This window comes from Pleurodeles waltl, chromosome 1_2 (genome assembly GCF_031143425.1).
Source record: "Pleurodeles waltl isolate 20211129_DDA chromosome 1_2, aPleWal1.hap1.20221129, whole genome shotgun sequence".
NCBI lineage: Eukaryota > Metazoa > Chordata > Amphibia > Caudata > Salamandridae > Pleurodeles > Pleurodeles waltl.
In genome coordinates this window covers 1,152,626,490-1,152,650,008 of record NC_090437.1, presented here as the reverse complement: position 1 = coordinate 1,152,650,008, position 23,519 = coordinate 1,152,626,490, and the positions used below count along the sequence as shown (strand labels likewise).

The 23,519-nt window shown below is 46.4% G+C and overlaps 1 protein-coding gene across 1 annotated transcript in view; it reads left to right on the top strand.

Annotated features, from left to right (window-relative positions):
* The first annotated feature begins 1,464 nt into the window (after nucleotides 1-1,464).
* TMEM128 (transmembrane protein 128) overlaps nucleotides 1,465-23,519 on the top strand; it is a 113,718-nt gene continuing 91,663 nt past the window's right edge. The window contains exon 1 of the mRNA XM_069202871.1: nucleotides 1,465-1,614. Coding sequence (XP_069058972.1) covers nucleotides 1,515-1,614 — 100 coding nt within the window. The 5' untranslated portion in view covers nucleotides 1,465-1,514. The remainder of the gene's footprint in view (nucleotides 1,615-23,519) is intronic.

The window sequence follows — 23,519 nt, the reverse complement described above, 5'->3', positions numbered from 1 at the left end:
CCACCTGCTGCCATATTCAGCGTGTGTCCAGGAGTTTTCAGGAAACAATAAAAAAGTCAAGATAATTCTAGTGAATAAAAGATTCTGGTGGAGCGAGTGAATAATGTTCCTTCTAGACCAAATCAGTATTTTGTCGGATGGCAGTTTTCACTCATCATGAAGAAGCACAGAGTGTTATTGTACCTGCTGCAAAGAACGTGTACCATGCAGCTCACTAAACTGTATTTTGTCTGGCTAGCTCAGTGGATTACTGTTTTTGTCACAGAGATTCTTTTGTTACTTGCAGTTCATAAGTTACAATCCTAATATAGCACAATTACATATGAACTGACATCAAACTGCATGGTGTACGTTAGTATGATACCCCCACAGAACACTCTACGTCTTTCATTATTCTACTGTTGCTAATAGGTGTTCCTATTGGGTAGAAATGCATTCTTTTTAGTAAAGCCAACCACTGTGGTATGTTTTAAATCTTGAGTTCGTGTTTCTCTGGACAAACACTCTTAAAACATACTGACTACTAGTATGGATAACATGTGATTCTTACAACTTGCAATCTTCACGATCATATGTAACATTTCCTTTAGACTTCTTTACATACGTGTGAATGTTTGTCTCTGTATCATGTGTGGGTGATGTAAAGGGCTTTGATACCTTACACTAGTATGAGGAGCGCTGTAAAACAAATGAAATACATGAAAGAGAGAGGTTAGTGCCCTTCTGTTTCAGGTGCTTTGCAGCAGTTTTAAGATCTACTTGCAGTACTCCTTGCTCATATAGGTATTCATTCTGAAATGTATGTGTTTCCACGGACTTCATTGCTTGACTTTACTCGCAAAAAACTGTTACTCTTAGGTGTCAACAAGTTTGGCCGTTGATTGTCACTCATACGTACAATGAAACTTTGAAAATGTCTCACATAAACAATCTCAAAACTTGCCGGCTATGATATAGATATTTAATAAGACCCTAAAATGTCTGTGACCATACATAGGCACTTACACTTTAGTAGCGCTGCAGCTGCTTTAAGCGCTCTTTTAGACTACTGCATTACACAAAAGGTGCCGATTTCTCAAATTTATTGCACTGCATGAGCATAATTGTTTTGCTCTATTCGTGATAACGTGTCTCTCGCAATGCAACTGAAGCTCACGAAAAAGGTAGTCTTTAAACTTGGCAGCTATCAGTACCTAGCATACTGTACACAGAACGTTCTCCTTAAAATATCCCTAAAGCGAAACACTGCTAGCGAAATTTGACCTCAAGGCACCCAAATGTGATAACGAATGACATCATGTATAAGTCATAACGAATACATTCTCTTCATCGCTGAACATCATTCTACCGGTCCACATTCCATCAAAGAGAGAAATTAAATCTGATACACTCCTTCCACGATTACGCCATTTCAACCACAAGCAGACCCACACAGTATACCTTGTTGTGTCGTCTCTATGCAACACCCCGTCGTCATTACTGTGCGTCAATTATAGGAAGCGAATTCCGAGGCGATGGCCGTGCGAGTAGAGGATGAGGACTTGCAAAGAGTGAGACGCCGGTTTCATCAACAGGCAGCACTCCTACTCCAGCGGAACCCAGAGGCGGAAAGTGGTGGGTACTGGAAAGAGCCTGCACGTGAAATGTTCATGAAATCAGCGAATCTTACTGCAGCAGTCTGGCCCTTTCCTCAGCTATAGTGTGAAAGTGTGGGTCGGCCATGTTAGAGTCAGGCACATCAACAACAACAAAAATGTACTAATATATAATATTTTATTGTAGGCTCAGAGTAGATCTTTCTGTGCAACGGATCACGGGTGCTGAAAGTGTACCTAGGGCGGGTTTACCAATCTGACAACCTTTCTGTTTCATATCAGGATATATGAATCGCGTTCTGGGAGGGAAATAAACAGGGATGGGGTTGGACACCTGCCTGAATGGGTTGGGTTGGCATCAATGAATGACTGTGATCTTCAATCTCCATGAGTGAGTTGATGCTAGGGATCGTTCCAATTCTACTTAGTAGAACTGTGACTAAAATGTGGTATAATTTTACGTTCTCTGTAATGTCTGCTTTCAAATACAAAGTTGAGAAACATGAAATGTTCATACTCCTCAATATCAATTAATGTCTAGATGCAATATAGGCTACACATATTCTATTCTAGGCATTTATAAAGCGCATGTCTACTCAATGGGCCTCCCAGCGCGAAAACAAAAGTACAGACCCTAATTCCACCAGGTTTAGACAAATAGCCAAGTTTTCAGCATCTTCCTGAAGTGCAGTTACTCTTCTGTTTTGCGTATCTTGATAGGCACAGAGTTCCATAGTTTAGGAGCAAGATAGGCAGAGGAGTGGCCTCCACTTGTAGCCTTCTGAACTTTAGGGATCACCATGCAAAATGAAGTCACACATCTCAAGGACCTCATAGGTGGGCAGGGTTGCAACAGATGATGTAGCAGCGAATGGCTCTTTTTGTGAAACACAAAATAGGCCATGCAGAGAGCTTTAAATTGAATCCTCCGTCTAATGGAGCCAGTGCAACATGCGATTATCTCTGAATCAAAATCACTCGTATAATGCAGCAGCCTCAAATCTTACACATGAAATCAACTGACATTGGTCTAAGAATCTGCTCTCGTACCAAGACAGCAGATTCTCACGCACATTAAGCATAACTGTTTTTGAAATGCTGTTTCAATGTACACTGGCAGAAGCTCTGATTGCTGCCATTATCAGGGGCGGGCCCTCGTTATGCCAGAGGACCGTCGCACCCCTGCTGAAAGGAGGAAGCAGTGAAGCAGAAAAATAAAACGATAGTAAAAACATTTTTTCTTATCATTTTATTTTTCTGCTTAGGTAGGGTGGGGCGGGGCCAGCATTCTCTGCTGCACTCGGTGCACTCCAAGTACGTATGTCGGTTTGGCCAAACTGACATGCGTATTTAGAACTCTCCACCCAGCTGTGTATCACAGCCAAGTGGAGACCAAGTGCATGCTCTCACTCCCTCCCTGAGCAGCATATCAGGCCACTCAGGCCGGTCCCGGCACTTCTTTCATGTGGTGTAACAGCATGAAAGACGTGTCTGTATTGGGTGGGAAGCGGAGGAAGGCAGAAGCACCAAGGCGGCGGGAGCGAAGTGACACGGTGCGACAGGTTATTGTTCTTTTAAAAAAAAAATATTCTTCCTCCCCAGCTCCGCACGCTGCCACCCCTGGCCATTATTACAACCAAGACTGGACCATAATGCACTCTACCTGCACCTCATGATGGCACATGCCATCCGGTAATGTGCATTGCACACCTTGGCAGCCGGATTAGGGTAACCTAACGTGTTGTGGTTCTAGATGACCCCGTGACATAAGGGTGTGGAGTGCGGATTAGGCCTGCACAGATGAGGGCCCAGTCGGCGGTATGATGAGGCCCCATGATACACACAGCACAATAAGGGTTACAGCTGGGACTGAACCATGAGCAGTTTTTGTCCATCCGTTTGCATGGTGATCAGTCAGCAGTGTTTAATTTGTAAAACAAATAAGTGCCAGAGCCCTCAGCTGGAGGCCACTGCCGCTTGCACCACCTGTTGCCCCTGCCAGCGAATGACAGTACTTGCACATCTACTAACCATCATACTTCTACAAGTGTGACAGTTCAGGCTATCCCATGCCCCTAAGGCTATAAAAGTGCCTTGTGTGGCAGGTATTAGGCAAGTTTATTATATATTAAATGAATAAACAACTATTGTTGTGCTAATTTATAAATTTGAAAGACAGTGCCACCATGTTTACTGTCATAAGTTACGATGTTGATCATTAAGTGCCAGTGCTGAGCACTGGAAATTACCTTCTCAAATTAAGCACTGTCAGTCAGGTTATTATGTAGAGAGGGGTGGCTCACTAAATCCCTTCCAAAGTTAGTTCAAAGCCCAATCAATCAATCAATCAATCATTAAATTTATAAAGCGTGCTATGTACCCGTTAGGGTTTTGAGGCGCTTGGGGGGGGGGGGTAGCTGCTATCGTTTGAAGAGCCATGTCTTGAGGAGTCTCCTGAAGGTGAGAGGTTCTGGGTCTGGCGTAGTGAGGTCGGGAGTGAGTTCCAGGTCTTGGCGGCGAGGTAGGAGAAGGATCTGCCGCCAGAGGTCTTGCGCTGGATTCGGGGGACGATGGCGAGGGCAAGGTTGGCAGAGCGTAGTTGGCGTGAGGGAACGTAGAAGTTGAGTCTGGTGTTAAGGTAGGTGGGTCCGGTGTCGTGTAGTGCCTTGTGTGCGTGGGTGAGGAGTTTAAAGGTGATCCTCTTGTCCACGGGGAGCCAGTGGAGGTCCTTCAGGTGGTGGGAGATGTGACATCGGCAGGGTATGTCGAGGATCAGGCGGGCGGATGCGTTCTGGATGCGTTAGAGTCGTTTGATGTCTTTTGTTGGGATGCCTGTGTAGAGTGCGTTGCCGTAGTCGAGTCTGCTACTGACGAGGGCTTGGGTCACCATCTTTCTGGTCCCTGTTGGAATCCACTTGAAGATCCTGCGGAGCATGCGAGGTGTTAAAACAGGAAGAGGAGACAGCGTTGACCTGTTTGGACATGGTGAGAGCGGAGTCGAGGATGAAGCCGAGGTTTCGTGCGTGGCTGGCTGGGGTGGGTGGGGGGCCCAGGGCGGTGGGCCACCAAGAGTCGTTCCAGGCCGAGGGGGTGCGACCGAGGATGAGGACTTCCGTCTTGTCGGAGTTAAGTTTCAGGCGGCTGTTGCTCATCCATTCGGCGATGGATTTCAGTCCCTCGTGGAGGTTGGCTTTGGCGGTGAGAGGATCTTTGGTCAGGGAGAGGACGAGCTGGGTGTCGTCGGCGTAGGAGAGGATGCTGAGGTTGTGCTGGCGGGCCAGTTGTGCGAGGGGGGCCATGTAGATGTTGAACAGCGTTGGGCTTAGTGAGGAGCCTTGGGGGACGCCGCAGATGAGGTTGGTGGCTTCGGAGCGGAAGGGTGAGAGTCGGACTCTCTGGGTTCTGCCGGAGAGAAAAGAGGAGATCCAGTTGAGGGCTTTGTCTTGGATACCGGCTTCGTGGAGGCGATTAGTAGGGTGCGGTGGCAGACCGTGTCGAAGGCAGCGGAGAGGTCTAGGAGGATGAGGGCTGAGGTTTCACCGTTGTCCATTTGTTGTCTGATGTCATCTGTGGTGGCGAGGAGTGCAGTCTCTGTGCTGTGGTTGCGTCTGAAACCGGATTGGGAAGGGTTTAGGATGGAGTTGTCTTCGAGGTAGTGGGAGAGTTGTGCGTTGACGATCTTCTCGATGACTTTCGCTGGGAAAGGGAGGAGGGAGATCGGACGGAAGTTTTTGAGGTCGTTGAGGTCAGCCTTAGGTTTCTTGAGGAGGGGTTGGATTTCTGCGTGCTTCCAGCTGTCCGGGAAGGTAGCGGTGTTGAAGGAAAGGTTGATGATCTTGTGGAGTTTGGGGGCGATGGTGCCGTCGGCTTTGTTGAAAACGTGGTGTGGGCAGGGGTCAGAGGGAGATCCTGAGTGGATGGAGTTCATGGTCTTTAGGGTTTCGGCGTCGGCTACTTGGGTCCAGGTGGTGATGCGGTCGGCGTGGGAGGAGTTGTTGGGGGTGGGATCTGGCGGAGGTGTGGTGTTGAAGCTGTCGTGGATGGCTGCGATTTTCTGGTAGAAGAAGGTGGAGAGGTCGTCGCAGAGTTTCTGGGATGGAGGGACGTCGTTGACGTTGGCGTTGGGGTTGGAGAGTTCCTTCACGATGCAGAAGAGTCGTGAGCGTTGTTGTTAAGGCGTTCTGTGAAATGGGAGCATTTGGCGAGTCGGATCAGTTGGTGGTGTTCGCGGTTGGCTTCCTTGAGGGTAGCAAGGTTGTCAGGTGTGCGCTCGAGAATCCATTTTTTCTTGAGTTTCTGGCAGGTGCGTTTGGAGGTGGTCAGTTCATCTGTGAACCAGGCTGGTTTTTTCTTTTCTTGGTTGACGGTGGGTCTCTTGAGTGGTGCTAGGATGTTGGCGCAGTTGAGGATCCATTGTTGGAGGTTGATAGCGGCGGAGTCCGGGTCGGTGGGGTCGGGTGGTGGGTTTTTGGCGAGGGTGCTGGCTAGTTGATCTTCGGTGACTTTTCCCCAGCGGCGGTGAGGCGGTAGAGGGGTGCAGTGGTGTTCGGTGTTTTTCTTGAACGTGAAGTGGACGCAGTGGTGGTCGGTCCAGTGGAGTTCGGAGGTGTGGCTGAATGAGATGTGGTTGCTTGCAGTGAAGAGTGGGTCAAGGGTGTGGCCGGCGATGTGGGTGGGTGTGTTGACCAGTTGACGGAGTCCGAGGTTGGAGAGGTTGGTGGTCAGTGATGCGGTGTTGGCGTCATTGTTGTTCTCCAGGTGGAAGTTAAGGTCTCCCAGGAGGATGTAGTCTGAAGAGGCGAGGGCGTGGGTGCTTGCGAGGTCGGAGATGGTGTCGCTGAAGGGGCTCTTGGTCCTGGAGGACGGTATATGAGGGTTCCTCTGAGGGTAGTGTTGGGGTCCGTGTGAATCTGGAAGTGGAGGTGTTCGGCTGTCTTGAGGGTGTCGTCCGTGTGGGTGTGGATCTTGAGGGTAGATTTGTGGGCGATGGCTATTCCTCCGCCGATTCCGTTGGTGCGATCTCTTCTGGTGATTTTGTAGCCATCAGGGATGGCGATGGCGATGTCTGGGGCCGAGGAGTCGTTCCACCAGGTTTCGGTTAGGAAGGCTACGTCTGGGGCGGCGGTGTCGAGCAGGTCCCAGAGCTCAATGGCGTGCTTTCGTGCGGAGCGTGTGTTGAGGAGGATGCAGTGCAGGTGGTTTGTGTTGGTTGTTGCTGGCTTCGTTGTTCTGTTGCAGGTGAAGTTGCAGGTGCGGCAGGAAAAAGGTCCTTTGGTGTGCTTCGGGGTGGCCTGGAAGCATTCTGTGGAGGAGCCAGGGTTGAGGGCGAGGAGTTCGCTGGCCGAGTAGCGAAGGCTGGGGGTGCGGGGGCGTGCGGACCAGGGGGGGTGGCGCTGGGCGCGGTCCAGGCGCGGACGGGCTTGCCTCTGGTGCGCCTCCAGCGCGCCAGCGGCACGGACGCGCAGCGCCAGCCATTAAGAAGGGAGGGGGGAGGGAGGAGCAGCTGGGAGGCGGGAGGCGTGAGGGAGCGGCGAATGGGGGCGCGAGGGGGCGGGCCGCAGGGAGGCAGCAGCAAGGGGAGATCAGCAAGGGGGAGTGCCCAAGGGGCGAAACAACCAGGGAAAAAGGCACAAAACAGTAAGGAAAAAAGTTTAACAACAGGCACAAAATACAATTATGGCACAAGTTACAATCGGGGTACAGCAATCAGAGGGGCACAGCGGGGGCAGAAGCGCAAGGAGACAAGGCGCTGAAATTTGGAAAAAAACACTTACAGGACGGCGAAAAGCGGCACAATCAGAAGGGGCACAACGGGGCAACGCGCAAGGGGGCAAGACGCTGAAAATTAGAAAAACAACTTACAGGACGGCGAAAAGTGGCACACGGGTCAAGTGAAGCTTACAAGAGCCCACTAGATACCAGGGATGAGGTGCAGGAGGATGCCTGCGGGTGGAGGAGGGCCTCAAACACGCTAACAGCAGCGTGGGCGGGGGTCAGGGGCAGGAGACAGCAGGGTGGTGCTTCGGCCGTGGGGGGCGAGCTCTAGACCTAAGGCAGGTCAGAGGTCGCTCACTCGCGACGCGCAGCGCCAGCCATTAAGAAGGGAGGGGGGAGGGAGGAGCAGCTGGGAGGCGGGAGGGAGCGGCGAATGGGGGCACGAGGGGGGCGGGCTGCAGGGAGGCAGCGGCAAGGGGAGATCAGCAAGGGGGAGCGCCCAAGGGGCGAAACAACCAGGGAAAAAGGCACAAAACAGTAAGGAAAAAAGTTTAACAACAGGCACAAAATACAATTATGGCCCAAGTTACAATCGGGGTACAGCAATCAGAGGGGCACAGCGGGGGCAGAAGCGCAAGGAGGCAAGGCGCTGAAATTTGGAAAAAAACACTTACAGGACAGCGAAAAGCGGCACAATCAGAAGGGGCACAACGGGGGCAGACGCGCAAGGGGGCAAGGCGCTGAAAATTAGAAAAACAACATACAGGACGGCGAAAAGCGGCACACGGGTCAAGTGAAGCTTACAAGAGCCCACTAGACACCAGGGATGAGGCGCAGGAGGATGCCTGCGGGTGGAGGAGGGCCTCGAACACGCTAACAGCAGCGTGGGCGGGGGTCAGGGGCAGGAGACAGCAGGGTGGAGCTGCGGCCGTGGGGGGCGAGCTCTAGACCTAAGGCAGGTCAGAGGTCGCTCACTCGCGACGCGCAGCGCCAGCCATTAAGAAGGGAGGGGGGAGGGAGGAGCAGCTGGGAGGCGGGAGGGAGCGGCGAATGGGGGCGCGAGGGGGCGGGGCCGCAGGGAGGCAGCGGCAAGGGGAGATCAGCAAGGGGGAGCGCCCACGGGGCGAAACAACCAGGGAAAAAGGCAAAAAACAGCAAGGAAAAAAGTTTAACAACAGGCACAAAATACAATTATGGCACAAGTTACAATCGGGGTACAGCAATCAGAGGGGCACAGCGGGGGCAGAAGCGCAAGGAGGCAAGGCGCTGAAATTTGGAAAAAAACACTTACAGGACGGCGAAAAGCAGCACAATCAGAAGGGGCACAACGGGGGCAGACGCGCAAGGGGGCAAGGCGCTGAAAATTAGAAAAACAACTTACAGGACGGCGAAAAGCGGCACACGGGTCAAGTGAAGCTTACAAGAGCCCACTAGACACCAGGGATGAGGCGCAGGAGGATGCCTGCGGGTGGAGGAGGGCCTCGAACACGCTAACAGCAGCGTGGGCGGGGGTCAGGGTCAGGAGACAGCAGGGTGGTGCTGCGGCCGTGGGGGGCGAGCTCTAGACCTAAGGCAGGTCAGAGGTCACTCACTCGTGACGCGCAGTGCCAGCCATTAAGAAGGGAGGGGGGAGGGAGGAGCAGCTGGGAGGCTGGAGGCGGGAGGGAGCGGCGAATGGGGGCGCGAGGGGGGCGGGCCGCAGGGAGGCAGCGGCAAGGGGAGATCAGCAAGGGGGAGCGCCCAAGGGGCAAAACAACCAGGGAAAAGGCACAAAACAGTAAGGAAAAAAGTTTAACAACAGGCACAAAATACAATTATGGCACAAGTTACAATCGGGGTACAGCAATCAGAGGGGCACAGCGGGGGCAGAAGCGCAAGGAGGCAAGGCGCTGAAATTTGGAAAAAAACACTTACAGGACGGCGAAAAGCAGCACAATCAGAAGGGGCACAACGGGGGCAGACGCGCAAGGGGGAAAGGCGCTGAAAATTAGAAAAACAACTTACAGGACGGCGAAAAGCGGCACACGGGTCAAGTGAAGCTTACAAGAGCCCACTAGACACCAGGGATGAGGCGCAGGAGGATGCCTGCGGGTGGAGGAGGGCCTCGAACACGCTAACAGCAGCGTGGGCGGGGGTCAGGGTCAGGAGACAGCAGGGTGGTGCTGCGGCCGTGGGGGGCGAGCTCTAGACCTAAGTCTGATAAATTTGCTAGGTTTGAAAGAACCACCCACAGTAGATGGCCATCCCCAGAAAACTAAATACTGCAATTGCATTGCGGGGGGCTGGGCTTGCTGAATGGCTGCTGACTTCCTTGGGTCAACTTTTAATCCACCTTTTGTGGAGACATAGCCAAAAAAATTCCATCTGCGAATAAAAGAACAAACACTTGTCTTGATGCAAGGTAAGTGTATGATCACTGAAGTGCAGTAGGATGGCTAGCAGGTGACAGTGGTGGTCCTTGAGGGTGGAGGAATAAATCAGAATTTAGTCACTGATGTTTGTTACTCCTTGCAAGCCGGAGGGGTTCTCTCGGATGGTGTTTTGAAACCCCTCGGTCACAGATGAAATCTCAAAGTTGAGTTGCTTGTATCGTCTCAGGCCCAAATGTGTTGAAAGTGTCATGATATAACGGCTCTCCAGGTCCAGTTGCAGCTGATGGTACCCTGCATTAAAGCCTAATTTTGAGTACCACTGCACCCCTTTCAGATCTGTTGGGTAAGATCATTCTCTTTCCTGATGACCCTTTTAGGAAGGTGCATGTTAATACACAATCTGGATCTCACCATTGGAGAGACCTACAGGGTAGATCTGGATTAATTTTTCATCATGTCAAGGCGTTCAAGTTCTTCCAGCTTTCGTTCCAGAAGAGGTTGGAGGTGAAATGGTATTGTTTGGTGCAGAATCACCATTGGTTTGACTGACTTGTCGATATGTAGCTTCACAGTAGCTCTCTTTAGGCATCCGAGTCCTTTGAATAATTCAGGAAAGTAGTCGAGGATATGGTCTACCTGCAGGGCTTGGACAGTCTGAGCGAAGAAGAAGTTCTAGGTCTTCTGCCCTGTGACATCCAAGTAGTGTCTCCTCGCCTTCCTTTGTGACATGGTTCTTGGCTCGTGCCTATTTTTTTCCATGTTGTAGCCAGTGACTCTTTGTCACTATGTTGTGCTACTACATGAATCACTCCTACCAACAGGAGAGGCCATTTGGCCTCCATAGGAGTATATTTTCGTATTGTTTAGTGACAGCATGAGTCGCTGTTTGAGGTGGTTGTTTTGTCCCACATTCATCACGTTCACTAACACCCTGTGTCGATCAGGGCCTTTACTATTGTGCCATTTACCATGACCTAGCACGCAGGCTGGGGTTTCCTGCTGCTGCTTGCTGGTTATGTGTATGATTTGAAGAATATGTCTTCCTCATTGTTGGTTTCTCCTACTCAATCTGTGCCTGGCCATGATGCATGATCATTGTAGTGGCACCTTCTTCCTCTTGTCAAAAGCGAGATTTCAGATTGCTGACAATAGTGCACTTTTCCTTTTCTGCTTACACCTTATCTCACCATTGTGGCAGGCTCTGGCGAAGTGATTAATCTTCCTGCAGTTGGAGAAAGCCTTCCCTTATGCAGGGCATCTTTCCAGTGGGTAGTCCGCGATCCCACAATTCCTGAATTGGGCACTAGGGCTGAGATTGGCCGCACTTTTGCGTTTCGACACCTGGTCTGCAGGGTGTCCAATGATCCATGTTGATCGGTAACATCTTCCTTGGTAGGGATGGTGTTGAGTTCCTTCAGTGCTAATTCAGTATGGGACACTGACAGATATATCCTTCAGCAAAATAGCCTAATATCTGGCTGGCGTAGGATCAGCTGCCGAAGTGCTGCAGACCTACACCCTTGTATGATCTGGGCCCAGACTTATTTGGTTTAAGTCATTGTTGGGGCAGAGTTTACCATCTCGCGCAGATGTGTGTAAAAAGTGTTGATTCCCCCTCCCACTATTGACAGAGCTTGAATTGTTGGAAGCCTGGGTTCAGTTGGGGATTGAAGTGTGTGTTCAGTGCCCTGATGGCAGCGTTGTCAACGTGAGTTTGTAAATTTCCTCTTTGGCAAAGTGGAGACGTAGCGACCTCTTGACGGTGCCACCCGACTCCCTGGTGGCCATGAGGTAGTTATTAAACTGCACTATCCAGTTTTTCGACCGGGGACTGCAGTGGCGGGATCAGAAAGTTTACTTACTGGCTGGAGCACTATGGGGTAACTCTGTATGCCCACTGTGCTTTCAGGGCGACCAGATGGCACTGAAGCACCATAGGGACATTTTGGGCTTAGTCAGCCGTCACCCACTCGCTTTCTGGATTAGTGGGTCAGCAAAAGAACTGTCTCATAGGTGAGGAACTGAGTGGGGTAACCCTCTGGCAGTGCTGATTAAATGCATAGCTGATAGGCCTAGGCTGCCAGCTCCACATGCAGGGAGCGTATCCTGGTGATCAATGGCTATCAGCGCAACGTGAAGTAGGTCCACACTGAATGATGGCTCATTCAGCGGTAAGTTAAGGCCCCAGGAAACACAAAGCGCCTGGCCATCAGGTTGCGAGGGGGTCAGCCAGGCTGTTGTGCAAAGCCGTGTGGCTCCCAACATGGTGCAGGCTACTCTGGGCTTGTGACTGCACAGTTCCAGCCGGTTAAACCATAACTCTGATGTTGGTCGCAAAACATTGAGAAGTTATTGAGCATGGAGTTGGGATGGTAACACATTTGCAAAAGGGAAGGGTCCATTTGGGGACCACTGCCAACTTTGAAACAAACTTTGAAAAAAATATACACTTTACTTTTTAAATGCAGCCCTGTTTCTTTTAAGAAAAACATTGCATTGCATTAAAAACAAAGTTTACTTTATTAAAATAGTATCATGGACATTGTGGTCTTTGGATCCCAGCAGGCCACCATTCCATTGATTGCATCCACTTGTAGTGAGTTGTAATTTCTGAATATTGATGAGATAGGCCGGATTGCAGCCCGCTGTGATTTGGAATTTTGACCAGTCAGTACTAGTTCGGTTTGAAAATTCTTTTGAAGTTTGCGATCACTCTTTCCAAATGGACATTTCGTACATCAGGTCCTCTATTTCCATCATTGCAGTGCATTTTCTGTCAGCGAAGTTTCAAAATGACTATACCAAACTCAAGACAATTTGAGGTATTGAAAATCAAATATCACATGCCACTTCTCCTTAAAACCAAGATGCCAGAAGCCGCTAATTGTTTGAAAAAGATCTGCTTCACTTTGTTCCCATCAACTTTCACTTCACAGTGTAGTTCACTGATGAAAAAGTTAAACAAAACAAGCTAGTTGCCTACCTTGCTTATAGAACAATAATTGTAGCACTTGGACTGATTAGCAGACTAGTGTATTTTTTTTGGTGACATTCCACTCAGGCCTGTCTTAGATATGCTTATGAACACATATATGACCTATGTAAGTCGGTCTCAGAAACGATTTTAGTATGTTGCACTTGAGCTGATAGGAATAAAATAGATGGTATTATTTTTGTGAAGACAAAAGTCTTTAGCTATCTATTCCATACAATATCTTCGATTGTCCCCAAATGTTCACTCATGTTTTCTTTTTCAGTAAGTTTGAAGAACCTCTAAGTCAAGCCTTGTCTCCTAATTTGGAGGTGGGACATTTGTGCATCCCAGTTTTGTAAGAAAAAGTGCATAGGCAGTTTCAAAAGACTAAACATTAATCTTTTAATCAAGTGAGTAAAAGTAGCTTGTCCTAAATTGTATTTATCAATTTAAATACTTCTGATAATCAGGTACGAATTTCAGGTACATTAGCAATTAAGTCAGAAACGTTTCAACAGTATGTTTTATATGCTGTCGCAAAAGGTCACGGTATGACAAATTTTCTGTAAGAAATTGGGTTTTTAGTTAAAGGAGGTAATTACCCATCCCAAGTAATAATCACAATACTTGTTAGGGTGAGCCTCTAAAGTCACTGAAAATACCTGAGCTCAGCTCTCTGTTAGCTATGGTACAGAGCAGACTAGCTTAATTTAGAGGCAGTGTGTAAAGTATTTATGCAGTACTGAAACAGTAATAAAGTCAAAATGCAAAACTATAAAAACCCCATAGTGAATTAGAAAGAGTAACATTTAATAAAATGACAAAAGTCCTAGCAGGGGAACCTGAAATATAAATTCTTAACGTTTCAGGTAGAAATAGTGCCACAAAGCACAAAGTTTCAATGATAGTCAGTGTTCATGGTAGAACAGGTCCAAGTTGACACTGAACATGATGTAGCATGGGTCAGATACACTAACCAGGGTTGTCCTGATCAAAACTTTGCCTTCTGAATTTAGCCCTTTAAGTTCCAATCCACCACAGGAGTACACTTCTAACTAAAGCCCCTCAGACCTCAGGGGCGTCACTTAAAGACTTAGCAGAGTCCAACCCGATCCACTTGCCACTGGGCAGTTGCAGATAAAGGCTTCTTGTAGCTTGTTGTGTCCATGTAGCTTAAACACAAGGTCAGCCTAATGACGCCTAGAGTCCACTTCTTGGCCCGAGCTACAAGAGAGAGGGCAGGTCCAGTCCTTCAGGGCTCTTCTCAGATTTCAGACAGCAGATTCAATCCTCTTCTGATCATCTGTAGGTCCAGGAGTGTTCTTAAGTGGGTGCCTGGAGATGCCATATTGTTGCTTGCCACAAGCTGTTGGGTGTGAACAACCCATGGGGATGCCCAAACCAATGAGGTTAAAGTTCCCTGGGTTAGCTCTACCCACTTCGGCATTTACAAGATGGCCAAAGTCTTTTAACCCACTAAACTTGGGCTCTGATGGCTGAGAGTGTGTATGGGAAGCGTACTATGGTAATCCTACTGGCCGCCCATATCTTATACTAAAATCCAGTTTTAGGCAGTCCCTACACCCCCAACAAACTCAGAGACAGAAATCTGGTAAGACAAAGCTGAGCGTTCAGCAACCAGACTGTAGAAACATGCAAATTGATAAGCCATTCTGTTTCCCTCCTTTGAACTACCCAATGCAATGGAAAACCTCAGCAGACCTGTCAAGTAGGTCCCGCCACTCCAGCAGGATCTGACATTGTGATGTCAAAACAAGGCCCACTGTGATGGAGGGCAGTCTGGCTAGAGAGACAAAACTAAGAAGGATGCCAGCCTGTGTGTTAGTTACATCTGTGTGTGACAGAGTAGGCCTCTTTGAAGTTAATCAAGTCCTTGGGCCTAGCCCACAGGCCATCCTTTCAATGGCACAACAATATCCCCCCACACCCAAGACCTTTTGTCCCTGTCTAAGCAGCAAGTTTGCACATCATTCACGCCCATTGTGATGGAGGCCAGTCTGGCTGGAGAGACAAAAGAAGGATGCCAGCCAGCCTATTGAGGATCTTCCTACTAAGAAAAATGCAGGAGATATAGATGTCATTGACATTTTACTGACTCTTACCTCCTGTTTTTTTCAATGTTATATCAACAATTGATTGTTTTGGAATTGTATGAGTAATGTAATATATCAATATGTAATATATCCAATAGGATATAGATATAGCACGGAATGTGAGCGTGCTAGCTGTGGTTAGCGCTGCCTAGGGAAATCTCTTTTTAAAATGCTTTTAGCTTTTTAGAAATATCTAAAACATATTAAAAAAAAAAATAATAATATCCTTTTTCATACCTTTCTATTTTTTAGCAGCTTAGCAGCATTTGGGTACTGTCGGGGGTTTATTTTGCGAGCAGCATTTGGGCACTGTCGGGGTGTATTTTTAATGTCTTTATTACTCCTTTTTGAGGCCGGAAGTGAGGGTCTGTCAGAGCCCTCCTTCCGGATACCGGCAATCAGCACCGCTTGGTTAGCGGTTTAGCTGACGAGACCGGTGCTATAAAATGAAGGAAGCCCAGCGGCCACGCACGGAAGGTGAGCATGCTAGCTGCGGTTAGCGCTGCCTAGGGAAATCTCTTTTTTAAATGCTTTTGGCTTTTTAGATATATATAAAACATATAAAAAAAAATTTAAAAAAATTCTTTTTTCATACCTTTCTATTTTTTAGCAGCTTAGCAGCATTGGGTACTGTCGGGGGGTTTATTTTGCGAGCAGCATTTGGGCTGTCGTGGGGTGTATTTTCAACGTCTTTGTACTCCTTTTTGTGGCCGGAAGTGAGGGTCTGTCAGAGCCCTCCTTCCGGATACCGGCAATCAGCACCACTTGGTTAGCGGTTTAGCTGACGAGACCGGTGCTAAAAAATGAAGAAAGGCTAGAGGCTGCGCACGGAAGGTGAGCGTGCTAGCTGTGGTTAGCGCTGCCTAGGGAAATCTCTTTTTTAAATGCTTTTAGTTTTTAAGAAATATATAAAACATATTTTTGAAAACAAATTAATATCCGTTTTCATACCTTTCTATTTTTTAGCAGCTTAGCAGCATTTGGGTACTGTCGGGGGGGTTTATTTTGCACGCAGCATTTGGGCACTGTCGGGGGGTGTATTTTCAACGTCTTTGTACTCCTTTTTGTGGCTGGAAGTGAGGGTCTGTCAGAGCCCTCCTTCTGGATACGGCAATCAGCACCGCTTGGCTAGCGGTTTAGCTGACGAGACCGGTGCTATAAAATGAAGGAGGCCCAGCGGCCGCTCCGCTGGCGCGTCGAAGGCGCGCCTAAAGCAAGCCCATCTGCGCCCGTGTGCGCCCAAACGGGCCCAGGGGCCGGTGACTCTGCCCTTTCTTTTAAAGGTGAGGTCTCCGTGGGGGCTAGCTGCGAGGTTAAGACCATCCCTTGCAAGCATAAGGTGCCGTTTGATCATAGATCCGTTTGGACCTGCAAGGACTGCAATTGGACAGTTCAAACTCCTTTAACACTGAAGGAGGCCAGGGCCCAGGATAGGAGGCATGTGACACCTGAAATATCAGCACACCAGAATACGGTAACAAAGGGCCTGCTGTTTCGATACGCTCTGGTAAATGTCCGTTCTCTTCCTAAACACAAGGTGGAAATTTACGAGTTGATACATACTTGCCAGATAGATTGCCTGTTTATAACAGAAACGTGGGGAAGACCAGACTCAGACCCGGACTTTGTTGCAGCATCTCCTCCAGGATATACCCATTTTAGGCTAGATAGACCCGGAAGTAGGGGTGGAGGTTTGGCAATTATTTGCAGGGCTAATTTCGTGTGTGTCTGATCTGGCCCCACTGTGGAAACATGTGAGATGATGGTCTTTAAGATCTCCAACAGCAACGGCATCATGTTGGAGGGCTTACTGATCTATCGTCCACTGGGTCCTCTTACAAATTTTTTCCAAACTTGGGTCAATTTGGTAGAACCGATAGTCTTGTCTCCCAAAGCTATTATTTTAGGAGATTTTAATATTCATTTCAATGAGACTTGTAATCCAGCGGTTAGGGAGTTTTTAGATCTTATGGAGGCTCTGGATTGGACTCTTAGAGTCTCGGCAGCCACTCATAGTGCGGGGCATACACTACATGGGTTTTTTGCTCAAACAGCCATACAGTTGGCTGTAACTAATATTCAGCTAAGCTGTACTGACCATCACATGTTACGCTTTAAAATTGATACCGCACATTCTCCAGATTTGCCTGTACCTGAGAATAAGATACTGAGACCATGGAAGCAGATTAAAACGGAAGAACTAGTTTCTGCTTTAGAAGAAGGCTGGGATTGGGCTGAGAAGTCGGCTCGGCCTTTGCTTGACATCTTCTACCAAGGTGTAGAAACGGCCATGGCGCAGTTGGCTCCTCCTAAGATCTTGGGGCCCGGCAGCCAGAAGAAGTCTAGTCAACCTTGGTTCACTAGTGAACTAAAAATTTTGCAGAGAAATTACCGGCAACAGGAGCGCCGGTGGAAATTGAACCCAGTTCCAGAGGAAAGGGCGGCGTTAAAGTCTGTCCTTAATGCTTACAAAGCCGCACGTTTTTTAGATAAATCTAATTTTTATACCTCTAAAGTTAAGGAGGCATTAAACGCTCCCCGAGAACTCTTCAAAGTGATAAAAACATTATCCACTCCTCTCAGGCCACTGGATTTGGAGAATTCCCAGGAGTTTTGTGACAAGGTCGCAAGGCACTTTGAGAATAAAATTCTCCAAATACATGCTATTTTTGTTCCCCATGTGGTCTCTAGGGAACTTCCCTTGGATTCGGTTTCCGATTCTAAAGCAAAGGGCACATTTGTATCGGAATTCCATGCCCCAACCCATGATAATATTAAAAAAATTATTCGTGAAATAAAGTCAGGTTCCCCTTTGGACCCGTGCCCCCCCCTCCATTTTTAGACCGGCCCCTGACCTGATGGCTCGGGCTTTAGCCCCGATTTTTCAGGAGGTGTTAGACTCTGGTATGTCTCCCCCCACATGGAAGGAGACTATAGTTGTGCCCTTAAAGAAGAAGCCGGATGGTGATAGTCAGGACTTAAACAATTTACGGCCAATAGCGCTCCTTCCCTTTCTGGCTAAGATTTTAGAGAAAACTCTGAATAAGGAACTAGGGGAATTTTTTGTGGATGGGGGAGGCCTGGACTCCTCACAACACGGTTTCAAAAAGGCGCACAGCACTGAGACTGCCTTGATTTCTTCCTCTGATGCGGTTCGGAGATTGGTTGATGAAGGCAAAGGGGCCATCTTAGTACTATTGGATCTATCGGTGGCGTTTGATACGATCTCTCCTTACTTATTGACGTCTCGCCTCAGTCAAGCAGGGATTAGAGGACGAGCCCTTAAGCTTCTAGAATCCTTCCTTTCAAATAGATGGACTACTGTGAGTTGCGGCAATTTTAGGTCATCGCCTTATCAATTACCTCGCGGAATTCCTCAGGGCTCTTCTTTAAGCCCTACTCTGTTTAATCTTTACGTTGCCCCTTTGGCTGATATCATCCGATCGTTTGGGTTTATCCCGACCTCCTATGCTGATGATACTCAGCTTATTATTCCTATTAAAAAACCCTGGGAGGAGGTTGCAGATCTGTTCAGCAATTGCATGCAAGATGTCAGTAATTGGATGAAGGCTAATTGGCTGAAAATGAACGCCACTAAGACGGAAATTCTCTGTTTTGGGCCGGCAAAAGAGTTATGGAATACACGTTGGTGGCCCTCTTATTGTGGCACTCCTCCTGCCCCTACCACGGTCAGTAGGAACCTGGGCATTTTTTTTGACGATCACCTATCTTTTAAAAATCATGTAAATCACACTTTAAAGATATGCCTTTGGCTGATTGAAATACTCTGGAAAATGTTTTCCTACCTCAAGCAGGAATGGAGAGTCTCTGCTATCTTATCACTAGTTATGTCCAAAGTTGATTATTGCAACGCCTTACTCCTTAACGTGGAAAAGGCATTGATTAATAAGCTGCAATTGGTCCAAAATGCAGCCGCTAGAGCGATTTTAAATCTCTCACGGTGGACACCAGTCAGCGGGAGCCTTACGAAACTACATTGGCTTCCAGTGACTCAGCGTATCATTTTTAAATCGCTCTGCCTGACCTACAAAGTAATTCATGGGATTGGTCCTTGTTATCTCACCAGTAGGCTCTGTTGGTATGCTCCCAAGAGAAATCTGAGGTCTTCCAAAGCCTACAGAATTCAGGTCCCCCGTACATACAAAGCTAGATGGGGGGGATAAAGCTTTACTTAAGGTTCAGGAAACTGGCCAAAACTTGGCTCTTTCCTCGGTAGCCCCAGTCTTGCCTCTTGGCTAACCTTTTTCTTTTTAGTAAGCGTTTCGGTTGTGACTGTTTTGCTGGGAGGGTTTTTTGGTTTTTCTTCTTTTTCCCTTCTTTTTCACCTTCTATCTTAGCGATTCGATGCTCTTTGTGAGTCGGGATGCGCTTTATAAATACGACATACATACATACATAATAATATATCTACAACATGTGGTATTTACTAATTGAGGTTCCTAGTACCCAGTATCTTTGTTAACTAGTGATGCAAAGCCATAGGTAAAGATTTTGACCAAGTGAATTTGCTAAAGTTGTCAGGATCAGTATTATGTCAAAATGGCACCACTAATCGGTGCCTGGACAGGACATTCTGGGGCATCTTAACAGAACAGTAGCTGTTTTCTGACAATCTTTGTTTGTTTGCAGAGCTGTTGTTCTGGTGCATCTTAACAGAACAGTAGCTGTTTTCTGACAATCCCTGCTTGTTTGCAGAGCTGTTGTTAAATGGAGTGCTCAGAGAGTTGTGGCAATGTGCCCCGTTAGTTCTCCCTTGGAAGCGGTTTGCGCCACATTGATTATTTCAGCTATAAGCATCCTTTGCTTACTGATACCCCAGCTAAGTGCTATGACATTACAATCTGATGTCTGATACAGTGGTTCTCAACCGTTTGACTTCTGTGGACACCACTGTATCATTACAGGAACCCTGGGGACCCTGAATCATTATAAGAATGCAGACCCCCCACACACTGAGCCATTACTACTGGAAGCCGAAGACCCTGGCCTTGATTTGAACAGAAAACTAATAAACAAGAAATACAGAAACAAGCATTCCATCAAACACACATACAAATGATAACACATTTAAATTTGCAAACGTATATAAATAAAAAAAAAAAAAAAATTAATAGGAAGGTTGGAGCTTTCCTTAATTTAATTAAAGCCACACATCATCAATAATATTTTCTGATTGATGCACCTGCACTCTTTCCACAAATAAATCTGAGGATACTAATTTAATTTTTAGCCTCCAATTTCAAATTCCTTGACGTTTACAGTACGTGTTAACATTTTCAATTGTACATTTAGCCACCTTATTTATATACACTTTATTAATTTATTAAGAAGGCTTTGCGGACCTCCAGGGGTCCCCAGACCAGAGGTTGGGAAATACTGGTCTGAAACACAACCCATGTGAATAGACTGAGATGACCATTATGTCCTTTGTTTTGTTGTTAAAAATTATTTTCACAAACGCATCCTTGACAGTTTGTATGGTTCCCAGTATGATCTAAAGACACTTTAATAAAGCCTGTTGCATACTAGAAGAAGAATTTTCCTGGTATTTTTAGAGGCTACTCGTGGTATTTCTTAGAAGGCAAAAACCCCAATTTCAAAGGAGGTACACCATTGATCACCCGTAAACATTAGTTTTCCCTATGGGATGATGAAACAAATCCCCATTGGATTGTGGTGAAATCTTAATCATTTGGATTTATCAGTAGTTTGTTCATAGGTATGAAAACACAATGGCTTTATCTTTTCCTCATTTTCAAATCAACGTAAAGGGAATGGTTGCTTTGTGAATTTAAATGTTATGTTTTGGGTGGCAGTGGAATGGCATGTGCTTGAGGTCATTAAGGGTGGTATGTATGTATTTTCATAGTATTCCTGTAGCGCTAACCTAGCCAAAAAGGCAGCAGAGTTCTATGCCTGCTCAAGACAAGCATAAACTCAATGGGTAGTAGAAAAGGAATCTGGGTTGTGGTCTGTTAATGTATTGTATTATAGTCATTCCTCTTTGTGCACATTGGAACAGTTCCAGTGGATGTGGGGCTTTTGTTCCAGATACTGGGTGCTGTATTTTCTTTTCTTTGTTACACCTTTTAGTCTGCAGTGTAATGGTGTCCTGGTTCTGGGTGTGTTGAGGACCATCAAAGATGGTGAGCATGTTTGCAAGTGGTATCTTTGGGTTTTCTCCAAATTATTTGATTTTAAATGGTGCTGAAATTCTGTTCTCGTCAAACACGATGACTGCCGTTATATCAAGATAATTTTTTCTTTTGCCCCAGGCTAGCCTCCCAGGTGCACACTATCCATATATGCATATCATAACAATGCCTCAAATCACGGCTAGTCATGCATAACATTTAGAAAAATAGTGCCCAAGTACAGCATACTACAAATTATAAAGCACACTTCAGTGTGAGAGAATTATTAATTGCATGAAACCTTTCATTGTGTCCCATTTCATAAAAGGCCTTTACCAGAATGTGCCAGCCTTTTAATTAATTGGCATTAATATCCAATTAGGACTCCCAAAAGGATTGCTACTAATGTCATGTTCATTTAATTACCAGCATATTAAAGGTTGTTTCGTCAATAAGTGTGAAAAATATTTTCTCAGCCAAAATGTCTTCCTAATTGAAATCTGTTTACCTTTTGTGCTATTCTCAATCGTCTGTAGTTTCTTTACCAATTCTAGCTCCAATCACACTTGAGATTTCATTCAGTGTGTCTCCTCAATATCTTTGAGTGCTTTCACATTACTGGATATTGTGCAGAAAGTATCATTTTCGTATTTTGGACCTTCAGCACCTGTTGGGTTCCCTTGAATCCATTTTGTGCTATCTGTAGCAGAAGTAGTATACCATATGTAAGCACATTATTTGCCTAAAGTCCGAGCTTATAGCCACCTCTTGGAAATTCTCGGACTAGAGACCATTCATCTCCTAAGACCTCCCCTGCCCATCTAGTTTTTACTTTTGTCGTAGTGGTGTCAATAACTCAGTATAGCTTTTGCAATGGCCTTGTTTGTTATCCTGGAGAGGAAGACATTTGCTTCCAGCAGCAAACATTCTTGCGGTAATTGTCAACCGTTTGCCAGAATTTTTAAATAGTAGGTTATTTTTTCCTTTCTCAATCGGTCATCCATTGTAACAAGATATGACTACAGTCATGTCTCCCTAAACCCAGTCATCTCAAAGTTTCTGAAATGTGAGTGATTTGCCAAAACGTTAAATGGTTGAGTAGAGAATTATGGCTCTTGGGTATTAAAGGCCATAAAAGTTATTAAGACAATTGAGAAAGGAATCGAAGCCCAGTATCCACAAACCCAGTAAATGAGCCTCATGGTGTGAAGTGGAAGGAGCAGTCTTGATGTTTATTTTTTCTTCAAGCTCTGAGAAAACACGGAACCTCTTTGAAAAACCTAAAAGTGGTCTCAAATCATACAAAGAAGGCTGAATTTCCTCCCAATGGCACAAACTACAAACTCAAATGATAGTAAAAAAAAAGGGCAAAACATTTCCAGTGGCTTCCTGAAATGTATGCTTCTATATTGAGGCTGTCTTAATCGCCTTGCTAATAACTTTACAACTTAACCCTAAAAATCACTTTCATTGAGTTAATGAAATTGATCCACCTTCTGTCCGACATATCTGTTTGAAATTTTCTAACGCTAATAAAAAGTTTATCTGAATTGAGTTTGTAAGTATTGGCATTTATGTCTATCTCCGAGCACTCAGGGTAAAGTAAACCGCTATGGCAGTTTTGATTATTTTGTTGTAAGGAGACAGTTTTGAATGGATCCTGAATGCACTGGTGCAGGATTGTTTAGATGTGACTTTAAGTTGACTGTCACTGGTTATATGTTGTATCAAGTTTGCTCCCACTCTTACATGGGGATTACTTTAGAAACATCTCTTAAATCAAATGTTTTGATATCTCTACATAGGTTACAGATGACTGTTGATGGCTCCACTTTTTAAAGCATATCTTGTGGAAGTGGGGCCATTAGGTCTAGGTCTCGGTTACAGACAGCTTTTTACGTATTAGCAAGACCAATGCATTATTGTACATAGAGTGAAATTTGAGTTAGTCCCTTGCTCATGACTGGATAGCTTTGTCTTCTATCTCACTTCCCTGCTCCTTATTCAGTGGCATTCTTACCTTTCTTGTGTTTAACCTGCCCAGGAACATTTCAGTCTCAAAGTGTTCTAATTGATTGATGTGTCCTTCCACTGTTGACATCAGAAATTCAATTGCGGTGAGAGACCATTTTGTGCCCCTTGCTCCCTCTACTCCTATAGATCCCTCTCCCTTTTTCCACCTTTCCTAACGTCCTCTTGCACTCCTAGTCCCTTTTCCCCCCTAGTCCATGCTCTTCATTTTATTGCCTGCTGCTCTATCATTGGGTATCTATCGTAAAATGTATTTTGACCACTTTAAGATGGCTGTGCGCATGCACATTGGTCATCTTTCAATTTTTGTTTCTCTATTTCTACATATTCCATTAAAGATGGCTGCTGGGGATACATTCACATCCATGGCAGCCATTTTTAAAAGGAATTGTGAAAAAGTAATGTTTTTAAAGATGTTTGTTGTGAATGCTTGTGCATTTGCGGCAGCCATCATATTTAGCTATATGAATTAGCATGAATAAGATGGTCCCTGCATCTTGTGCATAATATGAACCATAAAGGCATTGGTACCAAAAAACATCACTGGTGGGATATGCTGTGTG